Raw genomic sequence first — 26,021 nt, 5'->3', positions numbered from 1 at the left:
TTCAATTGCCAATATTTTGTTCATCCCTGATCAAATGTACATGTTTTCAAATTATGCTCGATGAATTTGCAACAATTTTTAAAGTAAATATACCGAGATATAACAAAAGACATAAAAAGTGCGGCAACTCTCCCGGAATTACCCTAATATATTTAACTTTTTGTCATTTTTCACTTCTGTTCAAAAAACTCCTTTTGTTTGAGTGAAATTTTATGTTGAGAAACATTCATGTTTCCTCCTTACTTATTCTGTTTGAAAAATTAATATTATTCAAAATGAAATATACTTATCGTATTGTAAAGGTGTTTTAAAATATCCATACTTCTTTCAAATAGTCGATTGCATCATCTCCGACAGTGTTGTTCTTCCCACTTGAAGAGTAGTCGCACAATATAGAGGCGTACTCCAAACTCCTCTCCCTGTAATGAGCAGAACAGTTTTTTAGAATATATCCATGAGGAAGGATAGTAGGGGACATGTGCGATTCGGGGTTTAAATTAAGAAATTCCCCATCTAAATTCAAAATTTCATGCAGAATTAAAAATGTGGCCAAAATGTAGAAATAATGACTCCAAACATGGTAAAAATCCAAATCAAAGTACGAAAGTGTCACGTGACGCAAGTACGCGATCTCATTGGTCTGACGTCATCGGCCAGGTTAACTGTATTAGCGGACGAAATAACACATAGTATGATTTGAGAAACAGGATACGGTTCTTGTATTTATCCTTTTATGTTAGTGTCTGATAAAGATAAGTTCAATTTCTATACAGCGTGTAATAAAATCTGAGTGTTACTTTCTGGATTTAAAATGAACTCTGTAAAGACAGTGAAGCAGAAAAATTATAAATGGTGTATAATTTCGATGTACATAAATACATGGAATACCTCTCCAAACAAATTATTTATCAATGTGACAAAGGACAATAATACTAGAAAGAAACTCCAGTGATATATCGAAAAAGTCTACACTCTATTGATGTGAGAAACATTTTAATGTAAATTGATTTTCTTTGAACTTTTAATCACTTTTCCATATCTGCTATTCTAATGGTAAAACTTTAAATTTGAATCTATGATTCTTTATTAAATTTTTCAGTTAAATATGAAAGTAATAAACAGTGCATAAATTATTGCTGATTATTATATTCTTGAAACCTACTCCAGCCCTGAAGATGTTTTCCTGTGGTTCCCCATTTTCCCACCAGGAAAAATTTGAGCCTGTACCTTAATTAAGGCAATGGCCGCTTCCTTCACATTCCTACCCATTTCCTATCCCATCGTCGTCATATCACCTATCTGTGTCGGAACGTTATAACGCCCATGGTAAGAATTATAACAGAGAGTAAGCGTGTACATCATGAAAAACAGCGTAAATAAATATCTCTACAATACCAATGTTTGTCGGTAGGTGTGGTCTCAGTTTTTTAAGTTAACCAGGATCATTAATAACAATATTAATTAAATAAATAACCTAATGCACACAGTAGTGAAAATACAGTACGTTACTACAAATAATAGTGATTCTGGTATTTTTTGTCCAAACTTAGCCTAAGTTTTGAATTATACATTGAATTATAAATGCAAAATAAATAAAGCAATGGGTAAAACTCACAGCATCCAAAGACTTTCGTATATCGAATGACTAAAACGTCACCACGACGCTGTTATTTGTCTTCACTCTCTGCCAGTATTTTTTCATCCTTTCTCCTACTTCCTCCTTTCTCCTGTATAGGATTGTCTTCCGTAACCCCCATCTTAGTCAAGTCCAACTTCACATCTCGAAACTATTTCAGCTCAGTTTTCCTCTTCCTGAAGAACCCAAAGATTCTCCTCGTCATTCTGTTATTGTCCATCTGCAACAAGTGTCCATAGAACCGTATCCTTCTCCTACTCATCTATTCAACTACTCCTTCTATTCCTTGATACACCTATTATTATCATTACTTTGTTGTGGACAAAGTACACCACGTCCACAAATGATTGGTTTCTGCAATTGTTTACATAGTTATTGGAGCACTTTAATCAGTTATATACATTAAAGTCGAATACTATTCAATAGAGTCAACTTTTCAGCTTCTTCTTCTTCTTCCGCTCTCAAAACCTCTTCATCCTGTCGGACCTGGTTGCCCTTTGGTCGTCAGTGATGGTGTACTTCCTTCGTTCAGATGTTATCAGTTTGAATCGCAAGTGTTTTTTCCTTAGAATTCTCTTCTCTTCTCTGTCTTAACTTTGGAGCATTAATAAATTTAATTCTTCTAAATGATTTATGATCTATATGTACCGAGAGTTCTTTGTTTTGCTTTTCCAGAAGTAACTATTAACTGCTTCACTAGTCGGGTTTTTGGCAGTATGAATATATGACAAACAAAGGCAATTCTCCCTTTCCGCATTGTATCTATTATTGATTCGTATTCACGATATACCAATTCATTAGGTAATAATCTCCATTGGCCATCAACTTGGTGTTTCTTATTGATGATTGTCCTCATGTTTTTTCTATCTACCTTCTGCAATTTATCGGTTGCTGATTTAGTGTTTAACATGAAGAGTATTTCACTAGCATAAGTTGTTTCGGGTTTTACAACTGTATTGTAATGTCGAAATTTAGCATTCATGGAGAGAGGCTTTATTTTTCAGTTGGCCAGGTGATTCGCTGTGCTGTTTTCAGTTTAGATGTTCTGCTGTCGATCGATATTTTCTCTTTTGTGTTCCAGGTTACAATTTCCCCAAGATATTTGAAGTTATTCACAATGTTAATTTGTATGCCATTGTTGAGGTGATTGACTGGTATTTCAATTCTGAAGGTCGGCAAGATTTCAGTCTTTCTAAACGAGATTTGCAGTCCGACTTTTTCAGCAATTTTCTCGAGTTCTTCAATTTGAAAGTTAGCTACTTCCACACTAATTGCTAGTAATGCAAGATCGTCTGCTAATGCCAGGCAATTAAGTTTAATTTTTCTGCCTACCTTGATGTTAGAATGACATTTCTTTACCCATTCTCGCATGACTTTCTCCAGGGCACAGTTAAACAATAATGGCAAGAGTCCATCTCCCTGTCCAAGTCCAGTGTGGATTTCAAATGGCTCAGAAAATTCACCTCTAAAGTTGACTTTCGACTTAGTATTCTTAAGAGTAATTCCAATATGATTGATGAGTTGTTGGTGTAAACCAAATAATTACTGGGATCTGATATATCACCTTTCTTGTGTAGTGACTCACAATGAATACTGTCATAAGCCGTTTTGAAATCTGTAAATGTGATTATTAACCTCTTGTTCCGAACTCTATGGTGTTTCATAATCCACTTCAGACTGATGATTTGATCGGAACCGCTTCGTTCTGGTCGAAATCCTCCTTGATATTCTTTCAGTTCCTGGTCAAGTTGTTACTGAATTCTTGTATATATAATTGTAGCTACAATCTTAACGTAACATCAAGCAGAGATATACCACGATAATTTCTGGGATCTGATCTATCACCTTTTTTTGTGCAGTGGCTGCATTATTGCTGTAGTCCATTCCTCAGACATTTCTTCCTTATTACAAATGCCTATGATATGTTTATGTAAGTATTAAAGGGTCTAACTGTGTCGGTGCGACGTAAAGCCACTAGCAAAAAATATCCTTTTTTTTTTTTTTTTGATATTCAGAGTTAAGTAATTCTTTAAAACAGTCAGCCATAATTTTAGCATTATCTCTATTATTGTGTGCAATTTGTCCATTTGTATTTTTCATTATAAGTGTAGGTTGTAGGTGGAGTGTACTTTGATTGATATTGTTGGAATGTTTTGTAATAGTCTCTTGTTTTATGTTGACTAAATGCTTCTTCTATGGTATTCAGTGTTTAGTTTTGATAATTACTTTTAATTCTTCTAATTTCTTTAGCTGTTTGTCTCTGGCATTCATGAGTTCTTCGCGGGATTTTTCGGTTTTCCGTTGTTGGTCAGATAACAATGCTTTATGTCTTTCTTGAATTGCACTGTCACATTCTTCATTCCACCAGGCATGTTCCTTTCTTCGTTTAATGGGAGCAGTTTACTCAGCTACAGTTTTCAGTTTGCTAATTATCGTCCCCAATTTGTCACTGAGGGGTATTTTAGATCTCTCCATATATACATATATAATTTATTAAATAACTGGGATCATAATTTCTTCGCCTAGTGGATCGAGCTTTCTCTGTCTCTGTTTAGGTGTTAACTTTATTTTTAATTTTGATATATCATGATCTGAATCAATGTCGACCCCCGGCGGACTTTTACATTATAAACTTCTTTGTAGTAATCTCTATCCATGGCTACTTGGTCGATTTGAAAATCCCTCAATTTTACATTCGGACATTTCCAAGTCATTAATTTGTATTGTTGTCTCTTAAATCTTGTGGTTTCCATAATACGTCCATGATCCTCACGAAGTTCAATTCATCTTTGCCCATTTTTGTTTGTGAATTTATTAGCTGGCCATCTTCCCACTACTGTATGGTATTTTCTTTCTTGTCCTATTTTTGCATTGAATTGCTTCTGAACTATTATAAATAAACGTTTGAAGAAACACAATAATTTAGTACTGAACAGAAATAAGTTACATGAATATGATATTGTTATGAGAAGATTTGCCTCAGATCCACTCTCAGTGTGACCCACGTGTGACACGGCAGATATTGAGTCCATTCTATATTAGTGACAATACGGTATTGCATAATCGTCCAATAATTTATGGACATTCTGTATATTAAAAATTACTCATATAAAAATAATACTAATAATAATAATGTTATTGTGCTATTGATTTAACGTCACACTGACTAAACTTACTGTTTTCGGTGACACCAAGACGCCGAAATATTGTCCTGCATAAGTTATTTTACATGACACTAGATCTACCGATACGAGGCTGTCACATTTAAGTACCTTCAAAATACGACCGGATGCAGTCGGGATCAAGACCAGCATTTGCGGCTTCTTCCGTGGTCTGACTGTTCGCATGTTATGTCATCTATTGAACATATGACATGTTGACAACTAACTCCCAGAGTCCTCCAGCAGCCGGAATTAAATAACTGTTGGCTCACATACAAGCAGCCTGGTGGGCAGCTCCCCAGGAAGACATCCAAAGCCTCTTTGATTCAATGCCACGACGTACAGCAGCATCCATTGCAGGTTGTGAATGCTTTTGATATTACTAGTGTTTTATATGCATTAGTCTGAAATGTTAATAATTCATGTATTAGATTAGAAGAGATTATCTTAGATTATATATCACCTTTATTTGCGGCGAAGTTCAGCTCAGGGCCCTTTCTTGCACTTAACCACAGTAGGGTGTATTTGCATGCGATAGTGTTATACATCCGGGTGTCTCCTGGGCAACGGACTAGGACTCTTCCTAGACGGCTGATTCTCTCACACCAGAAGTAACAGAGTTATTTAATGTGGCAGATTGAGGATGGCTTTGACAATCGGCTCATTACAGGCGCTGTCTTCATTGATCTTTCTGCAGCTTATGACACAGTCAACCATCGGCTTCTTCTAACAGAATTGTATGACATTACCAAAGACTTCCATCTAATGTGCAACATTAAAAATATTCTCCAAAACCGAAGATTCTTTGTGGAATTTCAGGGAAAAAGGAGCAGATGGAGAACACAGAAGAATGGGTTACCGCAAGGCAGTGTGCTCGCACCACTGTTATTCAACATCTATACTAATGATCAGCCTCTACCTGAAGGTACCCAGAGTTTTATCTATGCTGATGATTGTGCAGTCACTGCTCAGGCCAACTGTTTTGGAAAGGTAGAACAGACTTTATCCAAAGCTCTGAAAGAATTTACAAACTACTACAATGAAAATGACTTGAAGCCAAATCCTGCCAAAACTCATAGCTGTGTATTTGATCTCAATAACAAAAAAGCAGCTAAAACCTTACAAATCACCTGGGAAGGAATCCCTCTTCAACACTGTTCGGCTCCAAAATATCTGGGAGTGATTCTGGACCGTACGCTTACGTATAAGAAACATTGCCTAAACGTGAAACAAAAAGTGTCTGCCAGAAACAACATAGTGCGGAAACTTCGAGGCACCACCTGGGGAGCTCACCCTTCCACTGTGAGAACAAGCGCGTTAGCACTGTGCTACTCCACTGCTGAGTATGCACGCTCCGTGTGGCATAAGTCCAGCCATGCCAAAAACATAGATGTAGCACTAAATGACACCTGCCGTATTATCACAGGTTGTTTAAGACCTACTCCCATAGACAAACTCCACTGTCTCGCTGGTATAGCACCACCTGAAATCCGACGTGAGATTGCTGCTAGGCATGAGAAAAGCAAGGCTATGACTATGGAAGCCCATCCTTTGTATGCCTGTCAACCAGCACATCCTAGGTTGAAATCAAGAAAGAACTTCTTGACAACCACTGAAGCTCTTAAAGGAACTCTACAACAAGCAAGAATCTCGATGTGGCGGGAAAAATGTCAACATTTGAGAGAATGGATGGTTCCAAAGGAAGAACTTCCTCCTGGACATTCTGAAAAGTGGACAACATGGAAGGCTCTCAATCGATTACGCTCCAGTACCACGAGATGCAAGACCAACCTACAGAAATGGGGCCTTCCTGTGGAGACAGTTTACTGCAAGTGTGGTACTAAGCAGACTAACGAACATCTTCTACTGTGTCCATCTTCTCCAGCCACTTGTACCATTAAAGATCCAATGAGGGCAACTCCAAATGCGCTTGTCTTGGCCAATTTTTGGTCAACCAATGTTTAAAATTTCTTTGTTTAATTTTTGTCTCTCTTACTTTGTACTTCTGACACGATAAATAAATAAAGAAATTTAGTATTACAATCAATAGTACTGCTACTAATACTACTACTACTATTAATAATAAAATTAAAATAATGATTACGGTAAAGAAAACATTAACTCTAAAACTAACCACAATACGTATTTATAAGCTACTGTAATTACAATAATATTTGATAATTAAAATAACTCTGAAACTAGTTCTAATACATAATTATAGGCTAAGTGCAACAAAATTGATCATTAACTCACACATAAATAACTCTATTCCTTTCTGATCTTCTTATTAATCAAATTTTTTCGTTGTTGTAATATATTGGGTCCTTACCATGCCTTATTACCTTTAAAGCTTCATTCCTCTTTTTACACTCCTCAACATTTGCTTTATACCTATTCCATAGGCTGTTTACATTTTTATTTACCATTTGCCATTGATCGTAATTTTTTAATTCCCCATGCCTCTTTTCTCAACCATATGGTATTGCCTAACAGTCCCACTTTTACAACATTCCTCTCTATCATATTTAATTTTAACTACGGCAAAAACAGCTTCATAAGCACGTAAATCATCTATGACTTCAGTTTCTCTATAAAGCTCATCGGGTTTTATCAGCACCACGTTCAGAATATCGTCGCTGCCGGGACAAAACCTCCTATGTGAAATATTTTAGCTTAGAACTTTGGCCGGTAAGGTTCTGTCATCTATGGTGCAATATTGTGTGACAGTAAGTTGTCAAGGCATTCTCGCTCTTCATAATGTATGTGCTGCGGATCAGTATATCTCCAAAAATATTGTCACATAGGAGATTTTGTCCCGGCAACGACGATATGTTTCCCTCTAGTCGATTCTGTCACTTTATGATCAGCTATCTTCCCCACATTAACTTACTCAGAATTTGTTGGTCATTCTTGATGTCGTTCACATTCCTTTCCCAGTTAGAATTTGGTAAGTTCAGATCACCCGCTCCAATAACCTTCCTTTTTAATTGCTATTTAGTGTATTTCCAGCACAAATCAATATGTCATTTTAGGAATGAAAATTAATAATCTTTCTACCAGTACAAGTAATATTTATTTCCGTTACCATTTCATAAAATTTCGTTATCGAAGTTTTACTGGTTTCTATGGCAAGACTTTGATGTTCATGTTTTCTTTTATGCTATGAAAATGTGATCCCTTTCTTCCAGTTCTGTATAATGACATTATTTTGATCCTTAGTAAGTGTGAGTATTCCAGTTTACCTAAAGGCGTTGAAAAAAACTTCTTAGCCACCTTTTCAATCGCTTAGTCACTTACTCTTCGTCCGTCAAGTTTCCTTTTCTTGACTTTAACTTGAGGCCGCTGAAGTTGAGCGCCGAGGGTTTTATCTTCACCTCGCTGCAGAGGGTAACGGCGGGGAACGGAATGTCCCAGACTGGAGTGGATTTCTCCGAGAGTGTGACCATCACTGGTGAGCTGTACCACTTGTCCCACTGTCTCTTGATCACCAGAGAGCACAGAGCCAGACTGAGACCGATCATCAGAATCCAACACAATCTGAAACGGAAAACATCTGAGTGGAATACAGTGAGTAGAGAGGTGGTCTTGATCATCGGGGAGCATTCTGCCATATCGACAATGGATACTGAATCAGGAAGGACGTGGTAATGACAGTATTAAAAGTTAAGTCTTATCCACAATAATATAAACATTGAAAAGAACACATAATTGTATATTTTTATTCTCAACCGTTTTTGATCATATTTCAGTAGACCTGAGATACATAAACTGGAGATCAGTTTCTCATCAAAAACAATTTTATCATTGAAACTCGCGCACAGATATTTTATGGATTCCGTGTGATTCCTGATGGAATGAAAAATAGAATTGTTCATGAATTTAAGCTTTGACACAGTAAGGGAACCGGGCTTTACGTACGTAAATGAACTTGCTTTTTGTAGGGTTTAGACTGAGACTGGTGGAGGCAAGATGGTTTCCTGCAGGGTCAATTAATATATTGATTATGTGTGGCCTCCGGAGAGGCCTGATGTAGGTCTTTCTAGTTGACACCCATAGGCAACCTGCACATCTGGAAGTGTGGGATGAGATGAGAATAGGATGAAACCCGGTGTTGGTACTTAGCCTATTCCTGTCGAACAATACCAAGGGGTTTGCTCATGGCTTTATTTCCTCATCCGATGGAAAAATCACCATCAACATCATCATATGACCTCGCTCTATATGAACACTGCGGACAGGTTTAGAATTGAATCCACGCAATCTAGCGATTAAAAATTGTACACTATCACCTCTCCTACCTTGCCAGCCAGCATTGTACAGATGAAACTTTTGCCACCAACGGGATTCAAACCCTCTAACCATTGGGAATATCACACTCTGACATTGATATTTTTACATGCCTTACTTACACCAAGGAAAGCCAAACAAAGGCCTCTCTTCTCAGCTTTCACCACCTGAAGACAACTATTAATAAAAGAAGTATTAACATGAGCTCCAGGCACATCTGATGAGAAGATAAAGATACATATATCTAAAGATGGATATCAAGGACACGTTCAATAACTATTCTAATGATGAACATATGGGAATGATCTCCTAGTTCTTAATGTCATCCCTATCATCTCCATTAAAGAGGGAATAGTTCAGGCTTTCCGAAATTCAGTTTGAACTGTTCTGAAATGAAGAAGTGCAGTGTTTAATAGGGCAATAAATTTAGCAGCTTTAAGGTGCTTCAGAACTTGGTACCGGTATTAAAGACGATGTCAGGTAAGGGTGTGATGAGGGAGAAATAGAGAGAAAGCGAAAACGTACTAGGACAATCTCCACAACTACATACACTGCGGAAGTTACGTAAGAATTTCACTAATCATGTTAAGGAAGTCCTAATAAGGCCCAGAATAAGCCTTGTGTGACAATAATATACCGAGGGAGTTGGCCGTGCGGTTAGCGGCGCGCAGCTGTGAGCTTGCATCCGAGAGATAGTGGGTTCAAACCCCACTGTCGGCAGCCCTGAAGATGGCTTTCAGTGGTTTCCCATTTTCACACCAGAAGCTGTACCTTAATTAAGGCCACGGTCTCTTCCTTCCCACTCCTAGGCCTTCCCAGTCTCATCGTCGCCATAGGAGCTATCCGTGTCGGTGCGACATAAAAGCGAATAGCAAAAAATAAAAAATAAAATATAAACTACACCACCGGTGATAGGGTCCGAAACTACCATCTACCGAATTCGAGGTTACAGTTCCATAATAGGACCTACATGCCTCGTAGTCACGGCAGTATTGGTCTCAACTCAAGATAATTCTTGAAAGTACACACATCACAATAATGAACGTTAGTTAATTATATACTCCTGGTTGAACGATCGCCGTAGAAATTTCGTCTGCTCAATCACTGCCTTTTACTGAACTCTAACTTGAGCCTAGGGTTTCCACCTCCTAATCCATTCTACTTCAAAGAGTCAGCGTGTTCTTGCTCTTCCCCTACAAGGTGTGCCACCTGGATTACCTACACAAAGCTTTTCTGCCTTTCTTCTAAAATATCTCCGATAAAAAGCCAAGGTTTATATTTCAGAATAATGTTTTTCTCTGTGGATGATCAAAGATGTGATTTTTAAGGTGCAGGAGTATCGTCACCGCCTCGACAAGGTAAACATTTGATGAGAATTAAAGGACATTAATCGAGCATTTATCAGGCGAGAACCGTGAGTTAAATGCACTTTATCACTCCCATCTCCACTCAAGTCATTCTCCTTCTGCCATTTTTTGCACACTGGGGCAATAGGGAACATGCAAGATCCAGGGTTTTAATTAGAAATATGCTAATCTGATTCAAAATTGCATGCAGAATTCAAAAATGTGATCAGAATGTACAAATAATAACCCCAAACATGATAAAAATCTACGAAAATGTCACGTCACTCAAGTACGCGATCTCATTGGCCTGACGTCATCGTACAGATTGGCTGAATTAGCAGACGAAATTTTTTTTTTTTTTGATAGTTGCTTTACGTCGCACCGACACAGATAGGTCTTATGGCGACGATGGGATAGGAAAGGCCTAGGAGTTGGAAGGAAGCGGCCGTGGCCTTAATTAAGGTACAGCCCCAGCATTTGCCTGGTGTGAAAATGGGAAACCACGGAAAACCATTTCCAGGGCTGCCGATAGTGGGACTCGAACCTACTATCTCCCGGATGCAAGCTCACAGCCGCGCGCCTCTACGCGCACGGCCAACTCGCCCGGTAGCAGACGAAATAACACGTAGTGTGCTGTGAGAAGCAGGATGCACTTCGCGTATTTCTACTTTACGTTAGTGTCTAGTATGGTTAAATTCGAGGTCTATACATTGGATAATAATCTGAGTGGTATATTTTAGACTTAAAATGAATCCTGCGCAGACAGTGAGGCAGAAAACTTATAAATGGTGTAGAGTTCCGATGTGCAATAGCACATCGCATACCATCCCAAACAAATTGTTTATAAACGTTCCAAAGACGCTAAAACTAGGGAGAAATGGATTTTGGCGAGCTGGAGAAATGCTGGTGATATCGGAAAAGTCTACAGTTTATTTTTTGAAGATTTTAACGTAAGATGAATTTGTTTGAATTTTCAAATCACTTTTCCATGTCAGCTGTTCTAGTGGTAAAACTTTAAATTTTAATGTATGATGCTTTAGTTAAATGCTTCACTTACATCTTGGAATATGAAAGTAATAAACAGTGCATTAAATAATCCTGATTATTAAAGTATTCTCCAAACCTAACCTATGTTTTGGGTGATCCATGTCAAGATAATAAATCAAAGGGGTTGTGAACCATTTTGACAGCTCTAATTCTACCAATATATCTTGGCATGCGACAGTAATGTATGTCTTTATTGAAGAGCTTAACTGGTAAAGAAATTTAGGCTATATCTAAATGCTCTATAATGTAACAAAGAATAGGCGTGTACATCATGAAAGGAAACAACGTGAATTTAACAAATGTATAACTCTACACAAAACCAATGCTTGTCTGTTGGAGTCTTATAAGTTAACAATGCTCAATTATAATAATTATCATAATATTAATGAAATAAATAACATAATTGCACACAGGTGAAAATAGTGATGTAGATGTTTAAAATATAATCCAACTTAGCCTTACAAGCCAAGTCAATAAACCGAAGGGTAAAAATACCGCGCGAGTTGGCCGTGCGGTTAGGAGCGCGCAGCTGTGAGCTCGCATCCGGGAGATAGTGGGTTTTGAACCCCACTGCCGGCAGCCCTGAAGATGGTTTTCCGTGGTTTCCCATTTTCACACCAGGCAAATGCTGAGGCTGTACCTAAGGGAACGGCCGCTTTGTTCCCATTCCTAGGCCTTTCCTGTCCCATGGTCGCCATAAGACCTATATGTGACGGTGTGACGTAAAGCAAACAGCAAAAAAAAAAATAAAAAAAAATTAAAAGTTACAACACCCAAAGACATTCCTGTATTGAGCGACTAAAATGTCACCAGGACACTTTTCTTTCCTGATATGCTCAGCTTGTTAAAAGCCAAATGTAATTAATGTTACTGGCTTCACGCCCCGCTAACTACTTCTACGATTTTCGGAGACGCCGATGTGCAGGAATTTAGTCCTGCAGGAGTTATTTTACGTGCCAGTAAATCTACCGACACGAGGCTGACGCATTTGAGCACCTTCAACTACCACCGGACTGAACCAGGATCGAACCTGCCAAGTTGGGGTCAGAAGGCCAGCACCTCAACAGTCTGAACCACTCAGCCCGACTTGTGAAAACTAGATGAAGTCATATTTGTCTTTATCATATTTAACTTTTTCCCTCCACAAAGATATTTAATTCTCTTTCATGGGCCCCGGAAGTGGGTAGGCCAGTTGTCCCAACCATAAATATATATTTTTTTGGGAATGATAGATTATAGTCCTATAGTACTATGATCTTTCTTTCTTTCCTTCTTTCTTTCCTTCTTTATCAGTTTATCATTCAGGGTTGGTTTTCTCTCGGACTCAGCGCGGGATTTCACCTCTACCACTTCAAGGGCAGTGTCCTGGAACGTGAGACTTTGAGTATGGCGATGAAACTGATGAGGAGGGCCATTACCTCGCCCAGGCGGCCTCACCTGTTATGCTCAACAGGGGCCTTGTTGGAGGATGGGAGGATCGGAAGGGATAGACAAGGAAGAGGGAAGGAAACGGCCGTGGCCTTAGGTGCCTGGAGGAGAAGTAGGAAAATACGAAAAACCACTTCGAGGGTGGCTGAGGTGGGATTCGACACCCTTCTACTCAGTTGACCTCCCGAGGCTGAGTAGACCCCGTTCCAGCCCTCGTACTATTTGTTTTCAACTTTCATGGCAGAGCCGGGAATCGAAACCGGGCCTCCGGGAGTGGCACACATTAACCACTACACCACAGAAGCGGACTAGTACTATAATGCTTCCTATATTTTTATGTTAGTGCTGAAATCCGATTTATTACTTTACTAATGCTGAAAGCCCGAAAATGTAATATTATTCTTTAATAGGGGAATCAGTCTAGAAGGAAATGTTGAAAGTGATGTGATATCTATCCAGGTTCTTTGTTATCCTAATACTATGGGTTACAGTACATTGCACGTATATAAAAGACGCCACTTACAAACTTGCTTGTTATCCGCGAATTTCTGCGGCAACAAAAGTCACTATTTTTCAAGAATGATGACATCTACACATGCTAGATTGTCTGACTGTACTGTTTTGAACCTTTCTTCTGTCATTTCGAAGTTATTCACGATCATGAATAATAAACAATCGGCTTTTAGCAACGGCTGATGCACAACGGCTGGTAGAGCTCCATGCGGTACTGGATCGTGACGTCACAGCGCGCCGCTTACGTCAGAGGCCGTTTCACTCGCCTTGCGGAAAGGCACTACTAAATATTTTTTTAATGGTAGAAAACAAGGCAACATACCTCAATGTAATACGTTTACGTACTATTTCATTGGTGTACTTTTCAAAAAAAATATTTTTGAAAATGATGCATGTTCCCAATTGAAAGGAAAAGCTGGCGAGAAGTTCAAAAAATCCCGTTTTTTTGTTTTTTTTGTAAAACGTTCCTTTCTTCAAGAAGTGTAAGACGACGTACAAAGTATCTCGGTAAGGAAATGATTCAACAAACACTATACTCTTCGCTGTACAGGTCTCAAGTGGCACGTCACACTCACACGACTTATTGAGTAGTTGTTAACATCCGTTCTGTGTTCACCTAGAAATACGTAGTAACCTCGATGGAATCGTTATCTGGAGGTATGCAGTTTAATATTACACTACGTTTAAGTTGTTTGTTTAAGGAAAAGACGTCGAAAGTGTTAAATAGGTAAACTGTGTACTTCGTTAGGATAAAAATCTACTTCATAGTTACATTCCTAAGATTTTAGTTAGCTTCCGGGCACGTCCGGTCTACAATTTTATTTTTTCTGCTACTCAAGTTAGTCATATTGTGAGGACATTCATAAAAGTTTGGTCATGTTTGCGTAATTCCGTTTTATAATACTTCCTTTGAGGGCTGTTGAGACCAATTACTTTTGAATATTTAGGTCACTGTATTATGTTTTTTAATTTTTTCTTCAGGATCCGTCTGCTCTGATGTTTTATTAACAGGCCCTCTGTGATGTAATAAGACATTGAGGGAAGAGAAAAGTAGAAGATAAATTGTGCGTCTTGAAGAAATTTGTGTAAAACCACACTAAATGCACGGTGAATCTAGCTTCGGATTTCAATAAGAGATTTAAAGTTATAATTAGTGCTTCCGAAATTGAGGAAGAGTCTTTTTTTCTCGATTGTTCGAAGACGAGGCCTAACCTAATATATATTAATTTTGGGTCATTGTAGGCTAGAAAATAGTGAGTTTTATTTGTCTTTTATGCCTTTTTCAGCGTTTCTTGGCTTGTAGGTACTTTAAGCCCTTTTCATGTGTCTTCATGACTTCTTTTTGCAACTGCACCTTATTTTGACTACATTTGTACAGCTCATTCTCAATTCGAATTATCATTACTTCATTTCTTCTTAAACATTTTTCCGTAGTAAAAGGGAAAATGGAATGAAATGAAATGAAAAATGAAACTAATGCTTGAAAAAACAGGGGTATTAAATTATGTGAAAGATAAGTGAAATACTGAAAGGAGAAATTTTGATGTGATTCTTTTAAGAGGAATATCCCACTTGCTTCAAGTATGAACCTTTAACATCCGCTGATGATGTTTTGCAACATGCTGTCTGAAAATTGACGATCCTTTACACGTAGGAACCTGGAGATCGCTGTTGTGATATACTGCAAAGCCAATTGAGGTACGATTTACGAATTCCCAGTTCTGTAACCCTAGTGTGGTTAAGCCAAATATGATTGCAGTTACACTAATTTCAACTTCTTTTTCCAGGATGTCCATTGCAGGTAGAAAAAGCATTTCATTCTAAATTCTGAAAGTACTTATTTTCACAAACACGGAATTACTTTTTTAAAATTATGTTAATCTAAATGTATAATGTCTGAAAGAAGAAGTATTTCACTCGTATATTTTTTCACTGTACGTTGCATATTAAAACATTATATTCATACATTAAACATGTAATTAAAACTAAAATTATGAATGAATTTGTATCCCATTTTTATATCTTGTTTGTCAGTTTTAGGTCCTTTTTGGATTTTTTTATGTTTTTACAGGCTTTTTAGGCAACTTCCGATCCGTAGTTACAATGAAAACGATATCTAGTGGAAACATCATTGCAACTGGAAAATTTAGATCATATGCTTTGGATACGGCTAAATTATTTATCGAGGAATACCCTTCGTACTGAATGTCACCAACCGTTCACAAGACCTTGATTCACGGTCCTTAGTACTTTGCTTCCTGTTGGACAATTAAGTGAAGAAGCACGAGATGACAGCAATAAAGCATTCAAAAGGTATGCAGAACGTTTCAGAAGAAGAAATGTGCCAAGAGAAGATTAATCAAGATGTGCTTTATAGGCCCGTGATTGAATCTGACCCATAGATTTCAAGCATGGAAAAATTATACACTACAAGAAAGACATCTTATGATAAAGACGTTTTAGATATGTTGCTGCCATCAAACGTTAACTCTGGTTGTAAAAATAAGTCAAGTTGTAATAGTTTAGATTCTGCCTAAAACATCTATATACAGTCTTGATTATGAAAGTACAAGAAATAAACTATTATTTTAATATAAACATGTATTTCCGTCAAAGTTACGCAAACACCATTCACATAATTTTTGCCAACTTTTCCCCCTCTCGGCCCCACTGTGCGGCGTTGGATATTCACAATATTGAGTGTTTCCGTGGTGGTTGGTAGCGTGTGGGCAATGCATGTGTATGAAGAGGAGCGTATAGAGGAAAACATAAACATAAACACCCAGTCCCCGAATCAAAAGATAGGGCTAAGGAAACTCACCGTAGCTGTGGAGTTAAGCGAAAGTACTGCGTCGAAATTGAAGAAATTTCCCTGTGAGATCATCAAGTGATCGATCATTAATTTTTAGTCATGGCCATCCAACAACGGTTGCTAGGTAACATCATGCCACATATGTACTATCGCCAACGACCTATATTATACTACATAGACTGGCGGATGACCTGCCATATTTGAAGAAAGTTTATAGCTGCTCCGCCATGTTTCCTAGGGCAAGAAAGCAAGAAGGTGGCGGGGCAAAGTAATGTGTAATATACTGTAGGTCGTTGGATGGGTCACCACTTGTATCACCAACATCTACGTGCGGCATGTCTGTCGTATGTTTATGTACGTTTATTTCTCGTGGACAACGACTTAGGCATCTTTATTTCCTTTTTGACGTACTAACAGCTGACGAGTGCCACCAGGAAACATGGCGATCGTGTTGCAACTTTCCTCAACTAGGAGCGCTGTATGAGCCCGTCCAGCCCAAGGTGTATACTGTTTATACAGATCAGGATACGAATGTTACTTATGGAGCCGCCATGTTGGGACTCAATGTGGGCGATCCCTGCAGCATTTCCATGTTGCATATAGGCGTGTTTCGGATTTAAAAAATGTACTTAAGAACACAAACGCTGTTAAAATTAGTTTTGTTTGCCTCGGACTACATGCAATTAATAACTTTCCTATAACCTGCGAGTTGTGATATAATGATAAGAACTATAAGAACTCAGGTTTAATACATCGTGAACCGTAGCAGTGGAATTAAAACCAGACTATATGACAAAATTGTCTTAATATTTTTTTGAGCTACTAGGGTACCTGAGCATGAACAAAATACTATAATGATAAAAAAGTAGGGACGGTAAAAATTAAATAATAACATACAGGAACGCGGGAGGAACCGAAAACAAAGGATATGGAATCTGATCGTAAAACTGCTGATAGGAAATTACCTCAGTTGAAAACCCGTTTGGTGGCCTAAAACAACATTATCACAATAAATATTACAACCAGTAATTTAGGCTACATTCCTATATTTTATTTTATATATTTTATATAATAATAAGGAGAAGATGATGATGAAGAAGAATTGAATAAGTTATACACATTTTACATTACATGAATTTACAAGATTATTAAAATGATTGCCCGCCTCTATGGCGTAGTGGTTAATGTCATTAGCTGCCACTACCGGAAGCCCGGATTCAATTTCAGCTCTGCTATGAAATTTGAAAAGTGGGACGAGGGCTGGAACGGCGTCCACTTAGCCTCGGGAGGTCAACTGAGTAGAGGGAGTTCCAATACCCACTTCAGCCATCCTCGAAGTGGTTTTCCGTGATTTCCCACTTATCCTCCAGGAAAATGCCGGGATGGTACCTAACTTACGTCCACGGCCGCTTCCTTGTCTATTCCTTCCAATCTTCCCATCCCTCCACAAGCCCCCTGTTCAGCACAGCAGGTGAGGCCACCTGGGCGAGTTCCTGGTCCTCCACTCCAGTTGTATCCCCACCCAATGTCTCACGCTGCAGAACACTGCCCTTGAGGCGGTAGAGGTGGGATCCCTCGCTGAGTTCGAGGGAAAAAGCAATCCTGGACGGTAAACAGATTAAGAAAGGAAGATTGAAAATGAAAATGAAAACCTACAACCTGTTTTCCTGTCAGTGACCGGGTCAGGGATGTAACGAATGAAGCAGATATAGACTATTAGTACAATGGGGTCGCCACTCCCAAAGTGATTTATTAATGACTGATAGAGGCTATGAAATGAGAATGAAGAGTGTTGCTGGAATGAAACATGACAGGTAAAATAGGAGTACCCGGAAAAAAACCTGTCCCGCCTCCGCTTTGTCCAGCACAAATCTCACATGGAGCGACCGGGATTTGAACGACGGTATCCAAAGGTGAGAGGCCGACGTGCTGCTGTCTGAGCCATGGAGGCTGAGAAAGGAAGATTATTACAGTGATTTACCATCCCAATACATCGACAAACGCAGTTTTATATACAAGGTAGCCTCTTTTGTTCGGGGCCTTCCTGACACACGATAATAATATATATAATTTCGTGTGGCTATTTCTAGCCGGGTGCAGTCATTGTAAGGCAGACCCTCCGATGAGCGTGGGCGGCATCTGCCATGTGTAGGTAACTGTGTGTTATTGTGGCGTGTAAGTTGCAGGGATGTTGGGGACAGTACAAATACCTAGTCCCCGGGCCATTGGAATTAACCAGTGAAGGTTAAAATCCCCGGCCCAGCCGGGAATCGAACCCGAGACCCTCTGAACCGAAGGCCAGTACGCTGACCGTTCAGCCAACGAGTCTGACACACACACGAGAATGAAGTCAAAGAGTGTACTGATGGCAATCCATTTTAGCAGCTTCCTTCCATATGCTCCCTTTACTTCGAATTGACATTCCTCAAAACGAAGCTGCAGGATATGGTCAATAAAAATACTTTGATAGACAAGCTTTATACAAACGCAAATAGAATAAACTTGTAAACTTGGTGACTGCTACTTCTTTTTTCTCTTGCAATATTTATGCTAACCTCACACAGCTGTGAATGTTCTGTTGGCTGCCATTTATGACGTGGCCAATTCTGCACCAATTTTTCCTTCCTATTCTTATGTTTCTGTAATTTAAATAATCTAGTCCCTTTAGACGAATGACTTTTACAATCTGGAGCGACACAATAACCCATTATAACTTTAATCTCATTGCACTGGCTAACACGACCACAGCAATTAGAAAGCTTTGGTGCTAAAATGGCCGCTGCCGCAAAGAATTCTGGGAGCGTGACCAAACCTGTGTATATAGTGTTTGGTCCAGCCAGTCAATGTAATATAATATAGGTCGTTGGATATGGCTAATTTCTGATGATCCCCCGCAATAAAATATTTGTCAAAAAGACTGGAATTAAGTAAGACAACTGACAGAGGAATCTTATGAAAATGCATCATACAGTTCAAATCAAGACCAAACACAAATATTTGTAAGTTATATGACATGAGGATGTCAGATCAGGATTTGAGATGTGACGGTACTCGCTGGTACTTTGTCCCGGTAATATTCTAAAATATGTCAAATTTCTCTTTGCAAAATTTAAATGTCTCTCGGTCATGGCCATTCATCAACGATTGCTTGCTTGGTACCACCGCATCACACAGCCACCAGCCATCAGACATAGCCTGCACGGTTGCTAGGTAACATCTCGTTACTTATTCGCTAATTTCAGATGACCAAATGGTATATCAAAACCCGACCCAGCCAAGAATCCTCGGGATCCTCTGAACCGATGATCACTTTTCAGCCACTGTGGAGGATGTAAAAGCACTTTATATGATACTGCTTAAAGATCGCCGGCCCCGTGGTGTAGCGGTAGCGTGCCTACCTCTTACCCGGAGGCCCCGGGTTCGATTCCCGGCCAGGTCAGGGATTTTTACCTGCACTACAGGACTGGTTCGAGGTTCACTCAGCCTACGTGATTAGAATTGGGGAGCTATTTGACGGTGAGATCGCGGTCCCGGTCTAGAAGGCCAAGAATAACGGCCGAGAGGATTCGTCGTGCTGACCACACGACACATCGTAATCTGCAGGCCTTAGTGTTGAGCAGCGGTCGCTAGGTAGGTCAAGGCCCTTCAAGGGCTGTAGTGCCATGGGGTTTGGTTTGATTTGGTTAGGTTTTTGCTTAAAGATCGGAATTTTGATACACATTCCTATAGAAAAGTTCAAAACCACAGAAATGAGGGTTTACTATAAGGAAGTGCCTTAACGATACAGTACTTCCTGCAATCACTCCGAGTCTTTCTTCTTAAGATAACTTACTAACGTGACGAGAAGGAAATTCCTGGATCAGCCGGGCTGAGTGACCCCAACTTGGCAGGTTCGATCCTAGCTCAGTCCGGTAGTATTTGAAGGTGTTCAGATACGTCAGCCTCGTGTTGGCAGATTTACTGGCACGTAAAATAAACTCCTGTGGGACTAAATTCCGGCACCTCGCCGTCTCCGAAAATCGTAAAAAAACAGTGAGACGTAAAAACAATTATTATTATTCATAATTTCTGGATCAAAATCAAAACCATTATCAAGCTGCAAAACGAACGGTTTCTGTTCTGCTATGGACTCATTTTACTTTTTTTGTAAGATGTACTTTACTGTACTTACTTCTCAGACCATGGCCGTTGTTCTTCTCCAATGTACTGTAACCCATGCAGACTGGTGTTGCGACAGAACTCGCGGAAGTGGCTTCGAACTCGTAATGGCCTCATGGGCACATTCCTGTCGACGCCTTGAATCTGCATCCGTGCTTGAATCACTTTACAATAATTCTTCTCGCTGCAATGAAAAAAAGCTTTCCTGAAATGTAACATTGAATATAATAGAATATATCTCATGAGGTAATATTTAAAAAAAAAAATGCCATTGAAGTAATCACATTGACAAGTTGTGAATAATGATGAAGATGATAATGATGCTTGCTGTTTAAAGGGGCCTAACATCTAGGTCATTGGCCCCAAATTTTAAACAATGATGACCGACCTGTTCATATGATTATAATGATATTTAGGGATTACATTCAGGATGTAAGGGAGAGGGCATATAATTCAAAGGTAAGACCCCAGTTAGAGTATGGTTCTAGCGTATAGAACCCACATCACGGTTAATTTGAGAACTGAAAAGAAGAATCCAAAGAAAAAGCAGCACAATTTGTGGTGGGCGGTTTCCGACAAACTAATGTTACGGAAATGTTGTAAAGTTTGGTCTAGAAAGACCTGGGAGAGAGGAGGCGAGCTACTCGACTAAGCGGTATGTTACGAACTGTTAGTAGAGAGATGGCGTGGAATAATATTGGTTGACGATGAACTTCAGTAGAGTTTCCAAAAGCAGGGAAAGTCATACTATGAAGATAAAATTGAAATTCAAGAAGACGTTACAGTTCAATACACATTGTAAAGGAATATAAAGCGTTGATGTCCAAAATAATATGTTATTTCACCGAGCTCGATAGCTGCAGTCGCTGAAGTATTCGGGAGATAGTTGGTTCGAACCCCAATGTCGGCAGCCCTGAAGATACTTTTCCATGGTTTCCTTTTCACACCAGGCAAATGCTGGGGTTCTACCTTAATTAAGGCTACGGCTGCTTCCTTCTAACTGCTAGCACTTTTCTGTCCCATCGTAGCTATAAGACCTGTCTGTGTCGGTGCGACGTAAAACAAATTGCAAAATATTTTATTTCAGTACAATTGTATATAATGCTACGAGTCGGACAAAAGTTTAAAAAATGTCCTCCTAAAAAATACTGATATTAATATTGATGTATTTGTCCAACTCCTTGGCTGAATGGTCAGCCCTCGGTTCAGAGGGTCCCGGATTCGATTCCCGGCCGGGCCGGGAATTTTAATCGCGTCTCATTAGTTCTTCTGGCTCTGGGACTGGGTGTTTGTGTTTGTCCCAAAACTCTCTCTTCATATTCACACAACACAGCACACTATCAACCACCACAGAAATACCCAATAGTGATTATATCTCTGCACATAGGGTTGGCGTCAGGAAGGGCATTCGGCCGTTAAATAGAGCCAGATCCAGATGTGTGACCTACTTCAAAGCCGCGACCCCACAGGTGGGGTAAAAGCGGTAGAGGAATAATATTGATGTATTTGATACTAATATTATAATAATTAATATTAACTGGTACACTAGTTCCCGACTTCTAGATTAACGTCATATTAAAGCAGAATGAGATACTATATAACTCTTATTCATAATTGATACCAGAGAAACTAATTGAAATATTTCATGGTAGACTTTTTTTTTTTTTTTAGATCGAGTCGAACCGTTTGCAGCTACTCCCTGGTCTTTTTCTCGAGGGATAAAAAGTCGTACACCATCCGTAAAAAGGGAGAGAGAGAGAGCTCGCCGTGCGTGAATACCGCCTTTGGCAGAAGCATATTAACCCGAGAGAGAGGCTGGTCCTATGAGCGATTGAAGGTCATCGCGAAGGCCAGAAGCAAGCGCTCAAGTTGGAATGGAAAGAGGCCTTTGATCGATGTAAGTTAGAACCTCCTTGCTGCCAGTCAGGATCACACACTTGAAACCGTTTTAGTAGAGGGCTCTTACCTTCCTGTGGGCTCCGTTAATGAGTCCCTTGGTGGTGTTTAGTTCCGCATCAGAATGACGGTACCGTTGATTTTTAGACATGGGCGATGGAGTGCATCGCTAGAGTTGAAGTACTCCGTACGGTACTGAAACTCGACGCCATTCTCATCACTGATAATCTTGTGAACTTAGAGATATTCACGATACTCACCGGGCAAGAGCAAAAATGACTTGGTGGTTGATTTCACACAGTCTCTTGGGTGCGAGGATCGCTTAGTCCATGATAGCCCTCCCGTTGATGGACTCAAGAATATTTCCAAACAGAAATTCCACAATATCGCCCTGACGAATAAACTGAGGAGGGATATAAGATTAGTCTCCTGTGTGGTCAAGAAGACCGTATCCATTCTTCAGAAGAAAGGAAGTAAAATCTTCCTCTCCAGCATCATCCCGCATATTTTTAGTTAGGTGTCTGCACAGATTACCAAAGAGGACTGCCATTGAGCGATGACTTAAGAATACCCGTTTTCCAGCATGTGGTACAACCGGGAATATCTGGAAAAAGTCTCCACTCATAAGAAGAAATCAACCATCGAAGCGTATGCCATCCAAATCTCAGAAGAGTTGTTCAGTTATTGAGAGAACGGTACCTGGATTTGACGAACATTCATGTATTATTATGAGTTTAGTTTGATTGAAGTTTCTTACTTGTGCAGTCTATAGTCTCATTCATTTCGACAGGTAGAACGAAAATATTGTGAATGGTCCGTCTACCAGGCATAAGGCAGGAAGCGATTCCTACGTAGGCAGCAGAGAGAGCTATGAAACCTCCTGAACGGACGAAAGCGATAAACGTCTTTCCACAGTCGGCGAGAGAATTAAGGTAGAAGAGCTTAGGACCATTTGGTGAGTTGACGGCTGCAACCATCTGATCGATTATCAATTCTGGTCACGTAGCTATGAGCTTGCATTCGGGAGATAGTAGGTTCGAACTCCACTGTCGGCAGCACTGAGGATGGTTGTCCGTGATTTCCCATTTTCTCACCAGAAAAATGCTGGGGTTGAAAAATTTAGGCCACGGCCGCTACCTTACATTTCCTATCACATCGTCGCCATAAGACCTATCTGTTTTGGTGCAACTCAAAACAAAATTGTAAAAAAAAAAAAAATAATAATGCACCTGAGTGGCATCTCGATAGAAATGAACATGCTTATTTTCTCCTTACAGCGATCGACGAGAAATGATGAACAAAAATATGAGCAGTTTATGAGGTGGGTTTAAATCAGTTGTTGAGAAATGTGAAGAAAAGTCGGTACCATTAAAGGTAGTAAGAGATATATTACAACAGAGAAATAAAGAGATGGGAGGAGATGGTTGTGAAAGAAGTAAGGGGAAACTGAAGAAAATTACTAGGAAACTGAATTTAAAGAAATGTCGACTAAGGATGAATTTTAGTGAAAGATGAACGGGTATGTATTTGTGTTTTAAGACAGAAACAGGCCAGGAATCATAAATGAACAAGGGGAGAGTATATGTGAGAATTTATACAGGGCAGAAGTATTCAGTCAACAGTCGTGAAAATATTTAATAATAATAATACAGTTATTGCCTTAGGTCCCACTAACTACTTTTACGGGTTCCGGAGACGCCGAAGTGTCGGAATTTAGACCCGCAGGATTTATTTTACGTGCCAGTAAATCTACCAACACGAGGCTGACGTATTTGAGCACCTTCAAATATCTCCAGATTGAGCGAGGATCGAACCTGCTAAGTTGGGGTCAGAAGGCCAGCGCCTCAACCGTCTGAGCCACTCATCCGGCAGAGATATTTAAACATAAGAATAATGTCCTGGTAGCGAAGTATTGAAATTTACCTATTTTAAAAATGATATTTGCAAAAATGGTACAAAATTTGAAAACTATAAAAGTAAGTGGAATTTATAAGATTTCTGGGGATATACAGTTTTCATGAACGACCTGTACCGATTGAATGGAGAGTTGCTATAGTAGCCCCAGTGTACAAAGGAAAGGCTGACAAACACAAAGCTTGGCGTGTGGTGCTTATAAGTTCTGGAAAGCATTATTTCTGATTATATTAGACTTAATCTTAAATAACTTATAACGACGTTTTTTAAAGAAGGCCTTGTCCGTGACTGTGAATAAATTCCTTATGAAATAATAAGAATCGTCACTAGTCACGTGCTTTACTCACAACGCATTTAAAAGACTTTACTCCATCGCCAGGTGGTGAAAATTGCCACATATATTGCAGGCGAAGACTTGCCCTAGACCGTAATATGTTCTGTACTTAGCGGGTTGCGAAGCTATTCACACTTTCATTAATATTTTGATATATGTGATTTTCGTCCTTAGTAATGTGATTGCATGTAGCCATGTTTGATTTGTACCTGTCAAGCCAATGAGTATACACTTCCTCTACTGATGGAAGAATACTATTCTCTGTTAGATACTCCTTGATTCTCTGACCATTCCCAGCTTATAAATATACTCAACAGATGACAGAATGTTCCTAATAACTTATATACTGCTAAGAGGAAACAGTCTACGTACGTACAGACGGGAAGGTGTCAAGTCCACTAGCCTTCTGTATGACATGCGGGATGATGCTGGAGGGGAAGATTTTACTTCCTTTCTTCTGAAGGATGGATACGGTCTTCTTGACCACACAGGAGACTAATCTCATATCCCTCCTCAGTTTATTCGTCAGGGCGATATTGTGGAATTTCTGTTTGGAAATATTCTTGAGTCCATCAACGGGAGGGCTGTCATGGACTAAGCGATCCTCGCACCCAAGAGACTGTGTGAAATCAACCACCAAGTCATTTTTGCTCTTGCCCGGTGAGTATCGTGAATATCTCTAAGTTCACAAGATTATCAGTGATGAGAATGGCGTCAAATACATTACGAATGAATCAGTTTTTATATACTGGTATTAAATGTTCATAAAACTATTGAAAAGGACAAAACAAAGCAAAACAGAACCATATGACTACGACAGCCATATAAAGGCGAGCTATCTGATCTATTTTTAACGTGTCCACTAGAAGAGTATGGTTTAAAATAATTTAGAAAACTTTGAAACATCTCCCTTGGTAAATTTTACTAATCCTTAACTCCAAACTGTCCTCTTGAATTCCAACTTCATGTTTACATTATGACCTCTCCTACTTCAAAAAAAATTCCACTTAAGATTAATCGTATGCTAATGTAATTGCGCCAACGGCCGTAGCCGTATTGAAACACCGGATCCCGTGAGATCTCCGAAGTTAAGCAACATTGGGCGTGGTCAGGAGTTGGATGGGTTGCCACGCGCTGTTGGTTGCGGGTAAGGGAATGGAGGAGCGGAAAGGAACTGGCCACCCTACCGCACGTAAACTCCGGCTCAGGAATAACCTCTGCGGAGGTTCGGACCTGCTTTCGGGCAGAATAACCCTTACCTTACCTAATGTAATTGCAAGCCAACTCGGGTCATTCCACTTAGCCGAACTGTTCATCTCCTTACTCTTTAGTCTTCCTACTGCAAAGTTTGCAACAATTTTGTATCACCACACTTTTGTCTTAATAACCCAGAACTAATCATGCTGATTTTCCGTTCCTCTGTTTTATCATGAGTGTATTCTTACTACTAGTCCTACCTGTGGCTGCCATGATGATCTTGCTGCTGCAT

General features: G+C 39.4%; 1 protein-coding gene across 1 annotated transcript; it reads right to left on the bottom strand.

Moving 5' to 3' along the window:
• Window positions 1-307: 307 nt before the first annotated feature.
• LOC137501010 (sodium channel protein Nach-like) lies at window positions 308-26,021 on the bottom strand. Its single transcript, XM_068227848.1, has 4 exons — window positions 25,990-26,021; window positions 20,402-20,593; window positions 8,095-8,334; window positions 308-419 (listed from the first exon to the last, which is right to left on the bottom strand). The coding sequence occupies exons 1-4, from the start codon at window positions 26,019-26,021 to the stop codon at window positions 308-310; spliced, it is 576 nt and encodes a 191-aa protein (XP_068083949.1).

The sequence above is a fragment of the Anabrus simplex genome, chromosome 5 (assembly GCF_040414725.1).
Source record: "Anabrus simplex isolate iqAnaSimp1 chromosome 5, ASM4041472v1, whole genome shotgun sequence".
Taxonomy (NCBI): domain Eukaryota; kingdom Metazoa; phylum Arthropoda; class Insecta; order Orthoptera; family Tettigoniidae; genus Anabrus; species Anabrus simplex.
This window is presented reverse-complemented; position numbering and strand designations above follow the sequence as displayed.

Coding starts and splice junctions, on each gene's coding strand:
- LOC137501010 (XM_068227848.1), bottom strand. CDS start 26,021: ATGCAGCAGCAAGATCATCATGGCAGCCACAG. Junction 20,594..25,989: donor GATCATCATGGCAGCCACAG/GTAGGACTAGTA, acceptor GTTACATTTCAG/GAAAGCTTTTTTTCATTGCA. Junction 420..8,094: donor GGAAACTTGACGGACGAAGA/GTAAGTGACTAA, acceptor TGCTCATTACAG/GGAGAGGAGTTTGGAGTACG.